The sequence below is a fragment of the Plecotus auritus genome (assembly GCF_963455305.1).
Source record: "Plecotus auritus genome assembly, chromosome: 1".
Classification (NCBI taxonomy): domain Eukaryota; kingdom Metazoa; phylum Chordata; class Mammalia; order Chiroptera; family Vespertilionidae; genus Plecotus; species Plecotus auritus.
This window is the reverse complement of record NC_137770.1, coordinates 8,966,419-8,986,103: the sequence shown is the minus strand read 5'-3', so window position 1 is coordinate 8,986,103 and position 19,685 is coordinate 8,966,419. Positions and strand designations below refer to the sequence as shown.

The following is a 19,685-nucleotide window of genomic DNA, read 5'->3' as shown; positions in this document are numbered from 1 at the left end:
TATATATATACATACATATATACATATATATACATACATATATACATACATATATACATATATATATATATATTGGTATTGATTTCAGATCACACTGGGGATCGAGCCCACAACCTGTGCACGTGCCCTTGACCAGGAATCAAACCGTGACCTCCTGGTTCATAGGTAGAGGCTCAGCCTCTGGGCCACTCCAGCCAGGCCATTCTCCTTTTTATAAAAGAAAGATTTCTCCCTCTTCTTGAAGGAGATGACTTGAAAATGAACAAAAAATGGCATGAACAAATTAAAAACCCGCTTGTTCTCCCACAGAAACAGTATTTCCGTGTCTCCGTCCTGAGTTCGTTTCGGCGCGTAGGTTTGTTAAATAAATGTAGCCGCTCCTACCCAGGTAATTTTGTGTCCAGTCCTCTCGTTGGCGTTGAAGTGTGTCTGCACGTTGTCATCCGAAGGGTGACAGGTGTGAGTCTGCTCTTCCTGGACACGGCCGTTTCCAGTGTTGGCCCCTGTGACACGGTCGGCATTCCTCACCGAAGAATGAATGCTTTAGGGTACATGTGTGTGGAATCACCGATGACTTCAAATGTTTTAGGACTCTCATATGGTTCTTTTGAAATTCAAACGAAAACCAGCACACCCGTTGGTCTGAAGTGTGCTTTGTTCTCTGGGGCCGCATGGGGTTTGGGGCAAACCCACATAGAGAGGGGCCGTGGACTGGCCTCGGGTTCGTGCCATATGTGGCCGGTGAGGGAGGACAGCTGGCCTGTACTGGGCTGAGGGCCCTGAGGTCTGGTGCTGGCGGTGGCGGGGGTGGGGGGTGGGGGTTGTCATCTGTGGGAAGGGCCTGTGTCCCTCTCCTGGGGCTGGTCTGTCACCACCCCTCTCCTCACCGCTGTCCTGGGAGCTGGGTGTTGGGCCCGCCTGTGGGCTGTGGCCGAGGGCACTGCTGGCTCAGACAGGAGCAGTGGCCTGTCCCACCGCCCGCTGCCCAGCAAGAACCCTGAGGCTTGTTGGTAGGTCTGCTGACTCCACGCCTGTCTATGCTCCAAGCGTCTGATGGGGAAGGGAAATGCAGGCTCTCCTGAGTGTGGGGTCGGGCCCAGTATGGTGTGGGGGGGCTTATCCGGGACTTGCAGGAGGCAGCCTGGATCCCGTGGAACCGGGGGAAGGGCAGACTTGGGGCTGGGCCTCAGGAAGGACACCCAGACCAGATCTGGGAGAAGTGGGCAGAGGGGGGCTGGCCGAGCCCGCAGTCAGGCACCCTCCCGGCTACCCTGCTGCCTCCCTTGGATTAACAGCGTAAGTGACGTCGATGGCTGGCTGTGCAACATGAAGGTGCAATCATTTAACCACCCCCCCGCAACACCCTCCCCCCCCATGGGACTGGCAGAAAGAGGCAGAACCATCCCGTGGCCCCGAGACTGTGGGTGGGCAGCATGCCTGTCCTCCGGAAGGCCCTGTGGCTGTGCAGGGCTGCGTGCGCATTAGTGACCGGACAGGGCCGGCGGTCCCTCTCCTGGGTTCAGCGCTGTGCCTGGCGGGGCCACCTGTGGTGGGGGCTCCGGGGAGCAGGGCGGCTGGCTTGTGGCTCTGGCCAGAGATTGGGCAGTAGTTGAGCATCCCGGATGAGGCTTGCCCAAGAGCCACCTCTTGTTTCTGGGAGCTTCTGTCAGCGTCCCCGGTGCTGGAGGGGCCAGGCCCTGGGCCCTGAGCCCTGGCCTTGGGGGTGGCCCTGGGCGCTGAGGGGTGGGGCTGTTCCCTGGGCCTCTCTGCTCACCCACCCGCCAGGGGGCTGTGTGTTCCTCGTGGCCTCCTCCTGGAAAGTGCGGACAATGCTTGCTGACCCTCGCCAGATGCAGGGGCCGCCGTGTGTCACGGGGGGTGTGGTGGCTCCTCCTCTCCCCCACCAGCTGCACCCAGGGAGACCCCTGAGCCTCCTTGTCTTAACTTGTCCGGGTGGGAGAACTGGGGCGCCTCTGGAGTTTGTCTTGTCCGTTGTTTCCCAGTTGGTGTTCCGGGGAACCCTCCTGTTAGCAGCATGCGAGCACACACAGGGTTGGGGAGCCCAGGCTGTACCCCAGTTTTGTCCCTGTGCCCAGCACACCCTGGACACGGAGGCCTTTCCCATCAGGCCTGTTTGCCGGGGCAGAAGGTGGGAAGGGACATGGGAACCGCTTGTCAGTTTTGGGTGACCGGTGAGTAAACGAGGCTGGGGGGCCAGCACCGGGCGTGGACTGTAGTGACCGCAGGCCGAAGAAGGGGAGAGCAGGGCCTTTTCCCAGCTGCAGCCAGGTGTGCCGCCCGGGCAGGTGGGATCTGCCCTGTGCTGGCCGTGTGCGCGGGGTCCCAGTGGGGAGGCCTTGGGGACCACAGCCTGGGTCCGATCTCACCTCCGCACTGCCCTGCACTCTGCTCCGGACAATCCACGTGACCTCTCTGAACCTCGACTCCTCGGCGGTCAGAGCGAGCTCCCCAGAGCCGGGTGAGGTGAGGCTAGAGCCGGGAGCCCTCAACCCCCACAGGCTGTGGTCCCCAGCGTCACCCCTGGGGCTGAGTGTGGGCTGGCCTGGCTGGGAGCCACTCTTCACCGTCTCCACAGGCTCCGAATTCCTGAGAGGTGACTGGGTGGTGGAGCGGGAGGTGTCGGTTCTGCCGTTCCCCGGGAGGAGTGGGCAGGGCCGGTTCCTCCATGCCTGCCCAGAGCTGGCCCAGAGCTTCGGTAACGCAGATGCTCCTGGTCTGGCCCTGGGCTGGCGGGCAGGGCTGCTGCGGCCCCTCCTTGTGCTTAGGAACAAAGAGGCAGGTTGAGGGCAAACGGGCACCTCTGCAGGAGCTGCCTCATCACTGTGGAGGCCTGGCTGAGGGGCAGGAGCTCTGGGGGCTGGGCCACGCCCCCGTGCAGGTCACGGTGTTCTGGCGAGAGGGCTGCAGCTGTCCAGTCCAATGCACCCGTCGGGGACAGTCATGTCATCCGTGAGGTTGCTGGGGGGCTGGGCTCATCGGGCAGTGCCAGCCACATGCTGGGAGTGGACGGATGCCTCCTTGTTGGTTCCCATGGGTGTGACGGTGCAGCTTGTCCTCCGGCAGCACCCAAGCCCCTTTTGCCCGCCCCCAGGAATGTGAGAGGCCCAGTGGGGTCTGTTCCCTGGGTCCCACATCCCCCAGGCGGTGATGTGGGGGGATTATGGTGCTGGCGTGGGTCGCAGGTCTGGTGTGACCTGGGAAGACCCTGTATCCTCTTGGGGAGCAGTGACTGGCCTGGGGGTGCATGGGTCCAGGTTGGCATTGGGGCCGTGCGAGCTCTGGCGAGTGCTCATGTGGACAAGAGGCACACAGACTGTCCCTGACCAGGTAGCTACTGACCACCTGGGGGAGGTGCCCCATGATGCCGGGCTCAGCTGGACTCCCCGCCTTTCCTCCTTCACCTGCACCTGCACCTGCACCTGCACCTGCTGAGATGGTTTGGAACCCTGGCCGCCCTGCCCCGAGATCCGCCTCCCTGCCCCGGCCCCAGCCCCTCTGCCTTGGGTTGCCCCTTGGCCTCCACCCAGGCGGGCTCCCTCCTTGCGGGCTGGCCTGCAGTGACTCTGTCATCACCTCCTCCTCTGGCCGAGGTGGCTGAGGCAGGGCCAGGGTCCTGGTGGCGGGGGCGGGGGGTGGGGGGGAGATGGAATTCTGCCTGCTTTCCTGACATGATTGCCAAGGGGCCAGTGTGGTGAGGGAGGGTGGATTTCACCCCGTGCTGCATTCGGAAACTGGGGGTGTGGTTGGGGAATGTATCGCTGGCCTGGCGCTGCTCAGAGTCCTGCAGGGAAGGAGGAGGGGGTACCGGCCCTGAGTGCCCACGCCACACACCGTTTGTAGAATTCCGAGCACCAGGCACGGGGCAGCAAATGCGGAGTTGGCATGTTCCGGAGCCTCAGTTTCCTCACCTGCACCCTGGGTGTGAGGGTCCCGTCAGGGGCGTGGCGAGGACGTTTTGGGGCCTGAAGCATTGCCGAGGCTGAAGGACGCGGCCAGGACAAGCTGGCGAGGGAACCCCTCCCCTTGTTTCTGCTGAGGGAGTGGGGAGGGCAGTCTCCCGCTGGAGACAGAATCGGATGCTCATGTGCCCCCTTGTCTGTTGCAGATCCCTCGGCCACCTACGTCCGACAGCTGGAGACCAAGGTGAAGCTGCTGGAGGGTGACAAGCTCCTCACACAGGTAGGCCGGCTGTGGGCAGAACGCAGGGACACGCCTACTGATCCACCCACCGCTCCTGTGCCCACCCTGGCCCGGCTTCCCTGGGCTCCTCCCGCCGGCCTGCCACTCCTGGCCAAAGTGGCCTTGGGCTGCCGACGCCTAACCCGTGCTCCAAGCCCCTGGGGCCCTTCCTTCTGTCCCCGCGTGGACTCCGCACTCCTGGGGGCCACCCAGGGCCTGTCCCAGAGACGCTGTGACACACAATTGCTGAGGGAGTGGGCTGCTTTGGCCCCTGGCAGATGGGTGGATGAAGGGCCCAGAGGTGGGCTGGCACGCTTCACTCAGACCCACGTGGAAACCTCCCTGCCCCCGCCACCTGCTGGACTGTCAGCTACTCAAGGTCTGGGCTGAGGGTCTGCATGGTCACAGGTGTGTCTCCAATGCTCAGCATAGCTGGACTGAGTCACTGTCCCCCACCCAGACTCCTAGGCCAAGAGGCCAGGCTGATTTTTGCCCGGAATAGGGAAGGTCTGCTTAACCAAGGGAGAGCTGCTTTGTAAGGTCGTGAGTGCATCATCTCTGGAGGTAACCCAGTCCTCTTAGAGCTGGGGTCATTCCTTCCCCTTCTGGGCCTGCCCCAGACGGGTGAAGTCACGTCTCATCCCCAGCACAGGGCAGGTGGATTAGAGACTCAGCAGTGAGGACAGAGCAGGTGAGAGGCGTGGCAGGGCAGTGCAGTGTGGCTGGACAGGGCGGGGCCTGCCTGCCAGCAGGACGGGCCTTTCCTGCTGGGCCGGGGGAGTGATGGAGGCTGTGGTCAGTCCTGGCTGGGGCCCCAGGGGCCAGCTGGCTTGGCTGACCCCTCTAGCCCCTCTCTGTCCTTTGTATCCATCCCTGGCTTAATCTCACCCCGCCCTCAGGGAGCTCGCTGTTCAGTCTCGCTGTTTCCCTGCCTGACCACCTCCTTGTCCCCCTCAGTAGGACTCATGTGTATGAGGGGACTCTGGGAGGACAGCAGAGGTGGGAGAGCTCTGTGCACAGGGCTTGGCCCACGGTGAGAGCACTGGCCTTATCCTAAGGGGGTCCAGGGCAGATGGGATTTATTTAGCCTTCATCTTCCTGGCCTCCTGCAAGATATGGCTCCCCACTCAGGCGTGGCCTCCCGCCAACAGCCTTCCCAACCACCCCCAAGTGGCCTGGCACTCATTCGGAGCTTTCGGCCCTGTGGGCTGCCCACCCTTGCCGATAATTTTCGGGACCCTCCTGTGGGAAGCCTGGCCCCACCCTTGCTGGACTGTCAGCTGTTCAAGGTCTGGGCTGCGGGGTCTGTCACAGGTGTGTCTCCAATGCTCAGCATAGCTGGACTGAGTCACTGCCCCCCCCACCCAGAGTCCCAGGCCAAGAGGCCAGGCTGGTTTTTGCCCAGAATAGGGAAGGTCTGCTTAACCAAGGGAGAGCTGCTTTGTCAGGGAGTGAGTGCATCATCTCTGGAGGTAACCCAGTGATGGGTGGATGACTGTGTTTGGGAACCTTGAAGCGATTGCCGCTGCGGGAGGATTCTGGCCTCGGCCTCCTGAGCGCTGGCTGGCTTGTGAGATTTTACGATGCTGGCACGTAAGTCCTGTCACGGAAGTCAGATTGCACGAAATCCGCAGCTCTGTAAAGCGAGGAATCCGCCGGCTGGCGGAGCCGGAGAAAGCAGTAGCATTCTTGGATCTGTCTGAAGGGGATGTGGCTTTGGGGTTTGGGTGGGAGGGCAGAGAGCCTGTGTGGATTCCCACTTCCCACCGCCCCGCCCCCTCCCCCCATGGCCTCTATTTAACTCCGAAACCGCTTTAATTAACAATGTGGCAGCGTGCTCACAGGCTGAATGACTGTATCGCAGTTCGTATTTTCTTTCTCTTGTCAGCTTTAACATTTCATCAACACAGCTGCTTCCTCCGCGGTGATTCATCGCCAGCCCCGGACACGCTATTATTTTTCCTGCGGATTCTCTGCGCCCGCCCGGGCTGGGGCGTGGGGGCTGTAATGGATGCCGGGGCCTGTGTTCCCTCGTTCCCTCGGTTCCCTCCCCTGCTGGGCTGATAAATGAAGCCTGTGCACGCTCAGAAGCCTGCTTTTAAAGTGCAAGAAACTCGCTCGCCGAGCTGTCACCCTGGGCAAGCCGGCGGCCACGTGGGGGCGGGCGGGCGGCCTGCCAGGCCCGGGACTGAGCAGCCCACAGCCTGCCTGCCTGCCTGCCCCCTTTCTTACCCCAGGGGCCCTATCCTGCCGTGCCACGCAGGGTGGAAGTGACCCCGAGCACAGATGGGGAAACTGAGGCTGGGGTGGAGCAGATTTCCCGGCATAGGTGATGGTATTAGCGTGCTAGGGCTGCTGTAACAAAAGAACCACACACGGGGTAGTTTACACCAGTGAAATGTGATGTCTCACGGTTCTGGGGCCTGGAAGTCCAAGCCCAGGCCCAGGATGATTCCTTCCGAGGGCCGGAGGGAAGGATCTGTCACAGGCCTCGCTCATTGGCTTGCAGATGGCCGTCTTCTCCCCGTGTCTCTACAACGTCTCCCGTGTGTGTGTGTGTGTGTGTGTGTGTGTGTGTGTGCCCCGCTTTCTCCTCTTCATGAGAACACCAGTCATATGGGAGTAGGGCCCACCCTGGGGACCTCACTTACCTTAATCACCTCTGTGAAGACCCATCTCCAAAGAGGGCGCGTTCTGAGGTCCTGGTTAGGACATCAACATGTGACTTGATGGGGGAAGGGGGGTGGGGGTGGAGGGACGACACAGCTCAGCCTGCGCTGTGCTGCTGTTGGCCCGATGGTGTAAGAAAGCGGCTCTGGGTCCTGGAAGAACCCCTGAGCCAGCTCCCACCTGCCCTGCGGCTTAGCACAGTTCTGCATGGGCTGGTGCCTCGCCTGTAAGACGGGGGTAATGGTGAGGCCGCTACGTTGCTTGCCGCACTGACTGGAACCCCGCACCTGGGAGTACCTTGGGCAGTGGCTCACCTTCGCACCTTCGCACCTTCTCCTGGTCCCAGGACCTGGGATGTTTCAGGGTCTGGCAGACTGTGCCGCCTGGCGGGTGGCTTGGACCTCCCATCCCCGAAGGAACCGCTCCTCTGCCCTTCGTCTGAGTTTTGGACCATCAGGCTGGGGGCGAGGGGACTGGTCCGCCACCTTCGAAGCCCATCGCTGATGCCTTTGTTCTGTCCCCCGATTCCCTGAGCAGGACTGGCCCTTCTGAGTGGGGGGCTCCCCCGCCAGGCCTCTGGAGATGCTGGCCCTGTGGCATTTCTGCAGCGGCAGCTCTGCTTGCCGGGGTCTTCCGTGACATTTTGCTTTGTCAGCAGGCTCTGGGCCATTCCTGCTCCGCCTGGTTGGTGTTTGGGGCTGGCCATCGCGTCCTCACCCCGTTGGTCATGGGCGACGTGGTCTCTTTAAATGTGTTAGAACCTCAGAACTGGTGCAGCCTCCACCCGCTCTCCAGCTTCTGAGCAGATGGTCAGACAGGAGGCAACTTCACCTGTCTCCTTGCCCGAGGCTTAACCGGCGTCCCCTGGGAGCCACACGCGGGGTGAGAGTCCGAACAGCAAGAGGCCACGCCCAGGACTTTAAGCCAGAGTCGGGTTCAAATCCCCAAAGTGCCGCTTACCAGCTGGGTGGCCTTGGGCCAGGGGCTTAATTAACCTCCCTGTGCCTCGGTTTTCCCATCAGCAAAATGGAGACAATTGAGGTGCCTGCCCCAGGGTTAAAGGGCAAGTTGTGGGCCACCTGGCAGCTGAGTGTATTTCCTTTTTTCAAAATCTTCACCTGCCTTTTCCATTGCTTTTCAGAGAGTAGAAGGGAGGGAGGGAGGGAGGGAGGGAGAGAGAGAGAGAGAGAGAGAGAGAGAGGAGTATCAGTGTAAGGAGACACACTGACTGGTTGCCTCCTGCATGCACCCTGACGGGTGGGGGAGGGGGGAGGGAGGACAGGGAGTGAGCCCACAACTGGGGTACGTGCCCTGGAGCAGGAATCGAATCTGTGACCCTCTGGTGCGCAGGCCGGTGCTCTAACCAGGGAGTTCCTGCAGCTTTGCCAGCAGGAGCCCTGGTGGGAGGTGGGCCTGGGGCAGAGCCGGAGCCCTGCAGAGGCCCAGGTGGCGTTGTGGTGACAGCCCTGGACAGAGCCCCATGTCCTTAAGGGTGGACACGGAGGCCCTGCAGCCTCCCGAGTCTCCCTCCCAGTCCAGTGGGACGGGGTAGGGGAGCCAGTGCTGTGTTTGCAGTCCTGGGTGACTTCCTTCCCTTTTAAGGATTCAGGAAATCCCGCTCAGCTCCTGCTGTGGTGTCAGATCCCCTGCCCCTATCCACATCCCCACCCCCACCCCCGAGGTGCAGGCCCGCAGCCCAAAGGCCATTTCAGCTCCCTTCCCCTCAGCGATGGAAACCTGGGGGTTTCTTTCTTCCAGGGCACAGACAGGCAAATACCAGGATTTTAATTTGGATTTAAGTGCAATTACAGTTCTTCATTTTGATGCGTCATTAGTCACGCTGCCCCTAGTGAGAGATTGCGCGTTTTCCCACCAGCTCTGAGGCTTGCTAATAAAGTTCTGTGGACGTGCAAATATTTACCGCGAGCACCGAGGCAGGGGTGGGAATGGCATGCTGCTAATTAAAAAACTCCCAACTCCTCCCAGGGAGACTATCTGGGGGGAGGGAGGAGACACAGGCCGGTGTTTTGAGTGACAACACGTGGGCTGCCTCAGAACCCATTTGGTCCAGGGCCAGAGAAGCTGGGAGGAGGGAGAACCCAGGCCGCGGGTGCGGAAGGACAGGGCGGCCCCAATGCCTCCGCGGCGTAACCCAGGTGCGGCCCGGATCAGGGGCGTGGCGGTCCCATTGTAAGATCAAGGCCGTGCCAAAGTGTCCCTGGTGAGACCCTGCCACATTTTGGGGGCCACGTGAGAGGGTGATGAGCAGGAGGGGCCCCCAGGCATGGCTGCTGCTGCCTGGCCGCTGGCCCCGCCCTGGCCGGCCTCCTCCCCTCCAGCGTTTGTTTGGGTAACTCAATAGCCTGCTGATTTATGGGACATTCCCCTGCATATTATCTGCCCAACAGAGTTCCCTCCGCCTTTGGAGTGGGGAAGGGTGCTGGGGCCAGAAATACCACGTGGCTTTGCTCCGCTGACCCACGGGGCCTGAGTGGATTGGGCATGAGCCCCGGGTTCTCTCCCTCTTTGGTCCCGGGTCCCAGCCCCCAGCCCTGCCAGGAGGGCCTGGTCCAAGGCTCACTTTGCCCTGAAAGAAACTACATAAGGCCAGATATGTGTGTGTGTGTGTGTGTGTGTGTGTGTTCATTCATTCATTCATTCACTCACTCACTCATTACTCCCACACGCATTCGCCCCTCCCTCCTAAGCACGCACTGGGCGTCAGTTGTGAGCCCAGCTTGCACTGCTTCGTGTGGGGACAGAGGGCTGAGACCCAGGCCCACATTTGGGAGCTCCTGGTGATGGTGGAGGCTCACGGGCGGGCGCCCTGAGCGGGGCGCTGTGTGGGGGGGCGCCCTGCGGCGAGCCCCAGCACCTGTGAGAGGCAGGAGGACTTCCTGTGGATTTGGGCCTCAGGGGCTGGAGAGGGGGTGCTTGGGGGTGTGAGGAACCCAAAGGTGGGATGCTGGAGCCGAGGAACAAAGGTCCAGGGGTGGGAGAGCTGCACCCCATTCACCCACCCACTTACCTGTTTATTTTGCTGCTCAACAAACGTTTGTTGCAGCGCACAGCGGGAGCACCATGCAGCCCCTGCCTGGATGGGATGTAAAGGGCCGCTGGCTGCACGGAGGGTCGGGGGGGCGGGGGGGGGGGAGGGGATGTGGCGGGGAGGGGCCCAGAGCAGACCCGAGCCCAGAGGGAGGAGTCACTCCTAGGGCCTGGGCAAGCCCTGATGGCCACCGACCTCCGCCCCCTCCCCAACTCCCCACCCCGCCTGGCCCCTCACCCTAACCTCTCCCCCTCTGCCCTGCAGCAGGCGGGCTCTGGAGAGTTCCGGACGCTGCGGAAAGGCTTCTCCCCATACCACTCGGAGTCCCAGCTCGCCAGCCTGCCCCCCTCCTACCAGGACGCCCTGCAGAACGTAAGTGCCCCTCCCCCAAGAACCCCACTGACCCCTTGTGGACCTGGCACCTCTGGAACCCTGGGCCCACATGCCAGGGGAGGGGTGAGGCTTGGACCGGCTAATGACTTGCCAGGGCCCGTGGACAGTGGCCGCGCTGGGTCGGGGAGGGCAGCGGGTCAGGCTTCGTCTTCCTCACGCCCCCTCCTTTCTAGCCAGGGGCCTGGGCTCCCGGACCCTCCGGGCTTTGTAAGGGCCCAGTGTGGTGGTTGGAGGTGGAGGCCTCCATGGTGATGTTGAGGCAGCACCGGGCAGTGTCCAGAGGCCACGAGAGCGGCTGCCCAGGCCTAGCCATCGTCCCACCGTGCAACTCGGTGGCCTGTGTCACGCCTGGGACCCACACGCCAGGGAGAGGATGCGGCTGGCCCTCGGGGTGGGCTGGGTGTATATATGTGGGGTCACTGTCCTGGCCCTGTAACAGGGTGGGTGGGTGTGTGGATTATGGACCTCATTTATCCTCCAGGCCTCCAAGGCTCTCCTGGGCTCTGACCAGCCCCGATGGGAAAGGGAGGGCGGTGGGGGGCGGGGAGGGGGCGCTCTCTGGGACATGGATGGCTGTCCTGGGGTAGATGCGTCTGTGAGACGGTGTGACATCCTGTGACCACATGCATAGACCTCCAGGGGCAGAGAGTCCATGAGTGATGGCCAGGAACTGGGAGGAGGGGAAGTGGGGGGCTATGGGGTGGGGGCTTCTTTCTGGGTGATGGGAATTTCCTCTTGTGGGGACTGCACACATCTGTGGATGTGCTAAACACCGGGAGGCACTCACCCTCCCGAGCTCCGAAGATGATTGTAACAAGAACGACCAGCATTGACTGAGTGTCTGCTACGTGGTGGGGGGGGGGGGGGGGGGACCCACCACGCACATCAGCCACAGCAGGGCAGGGACCCTGACTGTCGGGCTGGCCTGACGCCACTCTTCAAGGAGGGCAGGTGGGCCTGGACTCGGGCCCTGGGTCCCGGCCCTGCCTCTCCCCCGCCACCCTGCCAGCAGGGACGGCCAGGGCGCCTCTGCAGAGCTGCCCTGGCCTTGCAGCGGGCGGACGTGCAGCTGCTGCCGGGCGTCTGGTCTCTCCTGGGGCCCTCGCACCTGGCCCAGGAATGGAGCTGCTGACGCTATGCGGAGAGCAAGGCTGCCGGCAGCAGATGCTCCAGAGGTTTATCCAGGAGCCTGTGGCTGAACCAGGGTCCAATCCTTCATCAGTAAGGGCCCCAAAAAGCCAGTGATACCCATCTAGGTGACTCCTCCACTCCTTCATTCCCCCCGCCCCCCCCCCAGCTCTGTCCATTCTGATGGCTCACAGTGATGGAATGCTGTGTCCCCAAGCCTCTAAGTGACCTGTGAACTATAAGGTCCTGTGCACCTGGCTGGCTGCTGGGATGTGCCGCGGGATGTGAGCAGAGCGAGCCGGGATTGCCACGGTTCCTTGGCTGGTGGGACCCCCATTCCTACCCCTTCTCCCGCCCCTGCCCACCTGTGTCAGAGACCAAGCGGCTGCTCAGGGTCTCCTGTTCCTCCTCAAAGAGGGTCACTGGCCCAGGGGGTCATGGGGCGGGGCTCAGGGCTTCTGCTTCAGGCTGCAGAGGGGGGGACTCAGCTGGACGGACCCCAGACTCAGACCCCACGGAAGGAGCTGTCCCCCAAGGGGGCGGTTTGCATTCATCAACCTTCTGAGAGGAGGATCAAGGCTTTTGAAAGCCCCTCGGGGAGCTGGTCTCCCCACACTGTTTTTGGTCAGTGGACTATTTTTAAGCATACAATTCAGTGTTGTTGTTTTTTTAAAAATAATATTTGCAGATTTGTGTAATGATTTCGATCATTACAAGAGAGCATTTCCACGTCCCCCCTCCCTCAATACTATACTCCTTAGCAATCCCTCCCCAACCCCCCTCCTCCATCCCCTGGAAACAACTCATGGACTTTCTGTGCCGATAGGTTTGCCTGTTCTGCACACTTCCTATCCGTGGAGACATAAACTACCGTGGACCCTTGGTGACTTGAGCGCCATGTTTCTGAGGTCCACCCACGCTGCAGGGTGTATCAGCCCCTTGGTCCCTTCCGTGGTTGAATGCTAGTCCGTTGTGTGGCTATACATTTTTTTATTCATTTGCCAATTGCCACATATTTAGGTTGTTCCCATGTTCTGCCTGTTGTGAATGGTGCTGCTGTGAGCATTTCTGGGCAGGATGTGTGGGCACGTAGGTTTCCAGTTCTCTCAGGTGGACACCAGCCTCCTGTCTTTTGGCCCCAGCTCTGGAGTCCCACAGACCCGGGTTTGAGGCCCAGCCCCCTCATTTGCTAGCCGCTTGGCCTTGACGAGTCATTCAGCCTCACTCTCCTCATCTGTGCAATGGGCATGTAAAAAGCTAGTGTCTGGCCGAAACCGGTTTGGCTCAGTGGATAGAGCGTCGGCCCGTGGACTGAGGGGTCCCGGGTTCGATTCCGGTCAGGGGCATGTACCTTGGTTGCAGGCACACCCCCAGTGGGAGGTGTGCGGGAGGCAGCTGATCGATGTTTCTCTCTCATCGATGTTTCTAGCTCTCTATCCCTCTCCCTTCCTCTCTGTAAAATATCAATAAAATGTATTAAAAAAAAAAAAAAAAAGCCAGTGTCTGCCCAGAGGGCTGTAGTAAGAACTCAGAGGGCCGAGGAAGCGGGGTGTCCTGAGCTCTCCTATCTGTGGTCCTCCCCTTCCGGGGCAGCTGTGCTTGGGGAATGCCCCAGAGGTAACAGCCCGGATGGCGTATTATTGGCACATATTATGTGTCCGGTGGTGGCTTCACTTACAGGATTCCCACGGCCATACTCTGGCAGCCTGGCATGCCGGCCAGGAAAGGGCTGCATGGCACAGCCTCCCCCGGCCACTCCTGGCTTCCCTCCTGCCTCCGCTCGGGGAGTCAGCCTCCTTACGGAGCAGGTAGTTCAGGGAGTCCCAGGTACAGGCAGGACATGAGGCCAGCGGTGCTGAAGGCCAGGTGCCTGACTGTAAGTGTGTGGCTGTCGCCCCCTCCTGGCCGGTGCGGGGAGTGCAGCCTTCTGCCACAGGTCGCTCACCTGTGTGGCCTGCCTTCCACCTGCCCCCAACCGCCCCCCGCCCCCAGAGCTTCCAGATCTTTTTGGTTCCCCCATATGACAGACCTGGCCTGGGCAGCAGAGGCCAGGCAGCCTGGACTGCCGTTAGGAAAACAGCTGCATCCCAGGGCGCTACACGCACCCTGGTGCACAGGTACCCTTCTTGTTGTCCCGCCGAGGACACGGAGGCACAGAGTGAGTCGGGCCCTGCCTCAAGCCACAGCCAGGCCCAGCCTTCCCAGACGCCAAGGCCCTGGTCCCCTGCTTCCCTGGAGCCAGCAGTAGGTGGGGAGAGTGTCGGGGAATTGGCTGCCTAGGCCCTAGCCATGAGGCATGGCCTCGATGGGCACAATCCCCGGGTGGTGGCCCTCAGCCAGACTCACCTGGTCTTCCCTGCTCCCGGGCTCCCGTGCTGGCTGGGCAGTCTCGTGTTCTCTGTTCCCTCTCAGGCCCCCGCTCGGCGTTTTCTGAACACCTGGCTCTTCCTGGCCCTGGGGACTCCACCCTTGAGGCCTCCTTGTCTGTGAGCTTCTTCCGTGGGGCCCCGAATGCAGGGTCCTTGTAGCCTGAAGCAGAAGCCCTGCCCACTGCTCCCCGGCCACCTGGGCCAGTGACCCTTGTGGGGGGAAACTGGGGAGGCCTCGGGCAGACATGCTGGCTCTGCCGCAGATGGGCAGGGTGCTGGGAGGCTGGACCCCTCCTCCGGCTCATCCCCTGCTGGCAACCCCAGGCTGATAAGGGATTGGGAGCCAAATTGCCAGTTAGTGTTGCCCAATCAGGTGGCCAGGTGGCCAGTCGGCCTGGAGGCGGGGCTCAGGGCTGGAAGACTTGTAACCTCGGGCCTGGGGGGTGGAGTCAAGGTGAGTCACCCACTGGCAGCTGGGGGAGCAGGAGGGGCTTTGGAATCAGGATACGTGGGGTTGGCGAGGTGACCTTGGTGAGTCTCTGCCCTCTCTGAGCGGCACTTGCTTTCTTTGCACAACGGATAATAGACCTTCCATGTGTGCTGTATGGGGGAGCCTGTGGGGCGTGGTGGGGTGCTGCTCCTCGGCCCTGGCCTGGTCCTCACCCTGCCGCCTCTCCCCATCACCTACCCCCATTTCCTCCTGCCTAGCCCCTGGCCCCACAGCATCAGGGACCTCACTCAGAGCTGGTCACCCCTGCGGCCGCCACCTGGGTCTGTCTGTTCAGGGTGAGCTAAGCCTCATAATTCCCTCCCACAGGGCCCAGCCTGCCCGGTACTCGAGCTGTCCTCACCCCCCTCCGCCGGCTACAGCCCCGCGGGACAGAAGCCCGAGGCTGTCGTGCATGCAATGAAGGTGAGGGCCAGGCCCTGCCCACCCTCACCCAGGTCCCACTCCCTCAGGAGCCCGGTCCCTGGTGTGATGCGGGATGGGGGACCTCTTTGGGGGCGCCTGAGCAGCAGGGTGGGACCTGTGTGGGGACTAGGTGGCTGTGACTGCCTGGAACACTGTGGGGGAGGGACGCAAAGATGCCGGGCGCCGATAGCAAGTGTCACTTGTCTGCCATCCCTGCAGCTGGGGAAACTGAGGCCTGGGGTGGGGGAGGGCAGGCACTCCCTCAAGGCTGGAGTCATGGCAGGACGTGCTAGGTAGGAGCAAACCCAGGCCTCCCGGGCCCAGCCGCTCCTCAGGTGCACGGCCTCCCTTCTCCTGGCTGCCAGCTGCAGGTCCTGAAGACGCGCTCCTGCCTCCATGGGCACATCTCCCCCTCCTGCGCCCCTCATCCCCCCTCCCCCCCCCCCATGCGTGCGCCATGGTTGCACATGCACACAGGCGTGCACACCCCATGTGCATGAGTCGGGGTGTCCTCGGTCCTCCTGCTCATTAATCACAAGCTGGGCCCTGGTCAGAGCGAGTCCGCCTGTCCGAGGGCGGCCCTGCCCGCAGGGGACCGACCCCTCCTCAGCGCTGTCCCCGGTGACAAAGGGTGCAGCTTCCCTTGTGTGGTGGGCACAGTGTCCCTGGGTGAGGGGAGAGGACACAGTGAGGAGGGACGGCCTGCCCCTCAGGTCTCCACACCCCTGACCTGGGCCCTGTTCCCCGCAGGTCCTGGAGGTGCACGAGAACCTGGACCGGCAGCTCCAGGACAGCTGCGAGGAGGACCTGAGTGAGAAGGAGAAGGCCATTGTCCGCGAGATGTGCAACGTGAGGCGCTTCCCGGGCCAGGGTTGGGGGGCGTCCTGGCCGGACACCGGGAGTTGCACCTTCCCCGGGGGAAGGGATGGTGACCTGGAGGGCTGGCTGGAGGCACGGGAGCCTGGGAGCGCTGGCCTGGCCTCATCCCCACCCCCACCCCCACCCCCACCCCCCGAGAATGAATGGGGTCCCTGATCTCAGGGTCTGTCCATCCGGGGAATGTGCCCCTGGCCCCTAGGAATGGTCTTGTTTACCCCTCATGTCCCGCCCCTCCGCCCTGGTCCCAGGTGTCTGGCTCCTGGCCTCCCAGATGGGTGGTGGCCCTGGTGGCTGCTGGTCATGCAGGTGGTGCTTAACCCGAGGTGCAGGCCGCACCCCCACTCTGTGGGCCTGCAGGGCTGGGGCTGCCTTTGTTCTGGAAGCTGGGCTGCCCCTGACCCACCTCATCAACATGGGTCCTCTCTGGACCCTTGAAGGAGCCAGAGGGAAGGGTGGTTCGCAGAGGCTGAACCGGGGTCTCCCGTGGGGTGGGGTGTTCTGAACCCCCTCCTATGCTGCCTTCTGCGTCCATGGGCCCCACTGGACAGCTGCAAGGCGAGCCCACACCCTAGTGGTGACCTGCTCAGGATGGCAGGTGTGGCCATGAGGATGGACACGCGAAGACCTGGCCTGAGTGTTTCCAAGCTTCATGTGGCCTCAGTTTCCCCTCCTGGCCCATGGCTCTGGGATGTGTGCACAGGCCAGCTGGCGGGCTTGGGGTGGCCCTGCCGTCACTTCTCGCCTCCCCGCACAGGTGGTCTGGAGAAAGCTGGGAGACGCCGCCAGCTCCAAGCCCTCCATCCGGCAGCACCTGTCTGGGAACCAGTTCAAGGGGCCTTTGTAGGCCTCTCCTCCGTGGACGTGGACTGTCCCTGCCCGGGAGCCCCAGGGGAGTGGCAGGCCTCCCGGCCGAGCCGCTGTCTTCTTCTTCTGTGATGAATTGTACATAGGATGCTGCCTGCTGTGGCTCGGCAGCCATGGGTGTGGCCCCTGCTGGCCGGGCCTCCATCTCCCACATCTCACACCAGCAAACTGGGAGGCAAGACGCTGGCTGTCTCTGCAGCACGGCAGCCTGGGCGGCCCGTTTCCCTTCTGGGCCAGGCTTCAGGCTCGCTGTGCGAGAACGGAAGGCTGTTCTGAGATGCCCAGCCCAGGGACCATGCCAGGCTGTGCCCAGCACCTCATAATCCCTCCATCTGCTGGCTGCCACTGCACTGGACAAAGGCCACTGGCAGCTGGACCCGGTGCAGGGGCACCACTTCCCATCCACCCGCTGTGACTTGAACGCCGGCTCCCCAAGCACTGGGTCCCGAGAGCCACGGGCAGGGGAGCTCCCAGGCCCTTCCTCTGGCCTGTGCCCAGCCCCCTCCTGCCAGCTGCCGCTTGTTTTTAGAATCCACCCTCCCCTCTCCCCCCATGTCACCCTGCCCTATATTTTGGGGACCCTCCTGCCCAGGGCCTGAGGCATCTCCGCTTCCATGATTCACTTGGGGCCAGGAACACAGGAAGGCGGAGTGCAGTCCCCGGCTGAGCCCCATGTGTGCCTCTCTCCGGATGGGTAGCCCTGGGTCACAGCTGGGCCTCCGGTCCACTGTGGAGTCCCTCCCCGGAACCTGGCCCCATCCTGTCACTGTGGACAGAGCCGCATGGCTGCAGCGACAGGAGTTCTGTCCCCTCGGCAAGAGGCTCTGACTTTAATTTGCTGTGTGACCTTCAGCAAGTCACTCTGCCTCTCTAGGCCTGTGGTGCAAAGTGAGGTCTCAGGTCCTCTTAGCCGGGCTCATGGTGGAGGCCATCCCTGTAGTCAGCTGTGCTCACAGCATGCGAGCCGATGGTCACCTGCTGGAGAGGCCACTGGGGACTGGGCTGGGGCGAGGCCCGAGCTGAGGTCTGCTGCCTCCTCCGGGGGACAGTCCCTCTCCTCTCTGAGCCTCAGTGTCCTCTGAGGGAGCATGAGGGTCTCCTTGCAGGGTCTGGGGGTCCAATGAGACCATCAGTGTCAATGACCATGTATCAGCCGTGAAGTGCAGTATGTACATTTTCACATTCATGTGTGAGGAAAATGAGGCACAGAGGGGGTAGGCGATCAGTGGCCTGACCGGAGAGGCCCCAGAACTTGGCAGGCCGGCCAGGCCACTGTCAGTGCGGTTGGAAGGCCCTGTCCACTTGCCCCACCAGCCCGTCCATCCTCAGACTCCCAGGTCCTGAGGGCTGCCCGCGGCCTTGCGCAGCCGGCATCGAAGAATCCGAGGCCATCTTTGCATCTGGCAGCCTCGTCCAGGCCCATGGGAGGGACGGGAACCAGGACCGGGCAGTTCCTACCGTCACCGGCCATTGGCGCCCTTGGGTTGTACACTCAGGGGAAAGGCTCTCGGTCCTCCTTGTGCCCAGGGGTGTAAGTGGGTGCTGCCCTGGGCATTACCGGGAGCCGTGGGCTTTCGAAGGACCTTCCATCAGGTCGGGTGGGAGCTCCCTGTCACATGGTGGTGGGTGACGCCTGCTCAAGGGGGCAGCCAGCTGGGTCAGAGGGCCCCTCTGGTCGTGGAGTCCAAAGAACCACAAGCAGCCGAGCGGGAAGGGGCCATCTGGGTGGGAGCCATGTCCGGGAGCCCATTTGCCATGTTCGGATCAGGTCGGCTTTGCCACGACAAAATAAGCAATAAGCAAGGCCTCCTGGTACCTGCTGACGCTGCACACTGGCCTGGAGACAGCTTCACAGGGGCCTTCCCTCTGGAGGGAAGTGACCCCGTCCCGAGGCTGCGGAGGTGTCCAGGGAGCAGGTGGAGTGGTCCTGCCGGAGCCCTTCCGCCTGCCATGCAGGCAGAACGGGCCGTGGAGACCTTCCTGCCGTCCCTGAACCAACCCTGCGTGGGATGGCTTTCAGGGATGGAACTGTACCCGTGACAGCCATCTCCCAACGTAATACGCTGTTAGAAAAGCCAGCAGCAGAGCAGCGCTGCCTGACCCCACTGGGTCATGTGCAGTTGCAGAGCTCACAAGCTGGGGGGCTCCGATGGGTCTCAATACAGGGGCAGCCAGGGGTGGGGGTCCCAGCTCTGCCACTAATGGGTGTGTAGGTGACACTGGGTGACCCTCCGCCCCTGGAGCCTCAGCTCTGAGCTCATGATGGGTGGGGTGTACTGACCTTGGTGTCCTTTCATAAAGGCCCCTTTGCTTTCCAAATCCTCTGCTTCTAGATCCCGCAGCCACGGGGACACCTGCGCCGTGGCCTGTTCCCACTGTGACGGAGACCACCTGCAGCCTCCCCTGGTGGCCAGGCCCATCCCGGGATCGCAGTCTGCTGGGCTCACTTCAGGGTGGTGCGTTTTTATCCAGAAGTGATTAGCTACACATCAGTGTTTAAAGAGAAAAAGTGACCTTTCTTTTTTTTCTTGAAAACTTGAGAGGAAACAAAATACTACTGATTTTTTTTTTTTTTTTAAAGAAACAGTGCATGACTGCGGAGCGGTAGAGGTGTATATTTTCATAACGTGGGAGACTGGGCTGCTCTCTGGACCTGGCGGAACGTCTGGTTCCCGTCCCCGGGCCGCAGCCATGCTCTGTCTTCTGTAGGATGTGACCTCCTGAGAATGGCCAGCCCTGCCCGGCTCGGTCCATTTCTACCTTCTATTGAACCACTTTGATTCGGGGAGAGAAAAAGAAATAGAACTTTTTGATAGTGTGGTAAAACATTGAACTATTTTAGTAAAAGGTAACAGAGAAGATTGTGACAGTGTATACTTTGCGCTAGATAAATAAAGGCTCTTTGCAAGCCTCCACGGCGGGTGCGCAGTGTTTGTCTCAGGTGATGGGCTGTTGGGCAGAGGGCTGCAGCCAGCACACAGCATCCCCATTTGGCCCACTAACTGCTACTCCAGAGGCCTCTGCCTAGTCCTTGGGCCAGAAATGGAAAGGATTTCAAATTCAAACCCTCATCTAACCTAGGAACCTAAGAGGCTGGCCCATGAGGGCGCTGCCCAGGAGACGTGGGTGAGGCTTGGTGGGCAGCGAGGCCCTTTGGGGTCCAGAGGGCGATCACACCCAGGGGCTACCGCGGGCCCCGAGCTCCACACCGTCAGTAACA

The 19,685-nt window shown here is 61.7% G+C and overlaps 1 protein-coding gene across 2 annotated transcripts in view; it reads left to right on the top strand.

Annotated features, from left to right (window-relative positions):
- Positions 1–19,378, top strand: part of CCDC85C (coiled-coil domain containing 85C) — a 71,621-nt gene extending 52,243 nt beyond the window's left edge. Inside the window, exons 2-6 of one of the 2 annotated variants that reach the window (XM_080648646.1) lie at positions 4,127–4,200; positions 10,184–10,291; positions 14,627–14,722; positions 15,473–15,571; positions 16,356–19,378. In XM_080648646.1, the coding sequence (XP_080504772.1) occupies positions 4,127–4,200; positions 10,184–10,291; positions 14,627–14,722; positions 15,473–15,571; positions 16,356–16,445 (467 nt within the window). In that variant the 3' untranslated portion in view covers positions 16,446–19,378. The remainder of the gene's footprint in view (positions 1–4,126; positions 4,201–10,183; positions 10,292–14,626; positions 14,723–15,472; positions 15,572–16,355) is intronic. The other variant, XM_080648647.1, reaches the window with a different exon arrangement.
- The last annotated feature ends 307 nt before the right edge of the window (positions 19,379–19,685 follow it).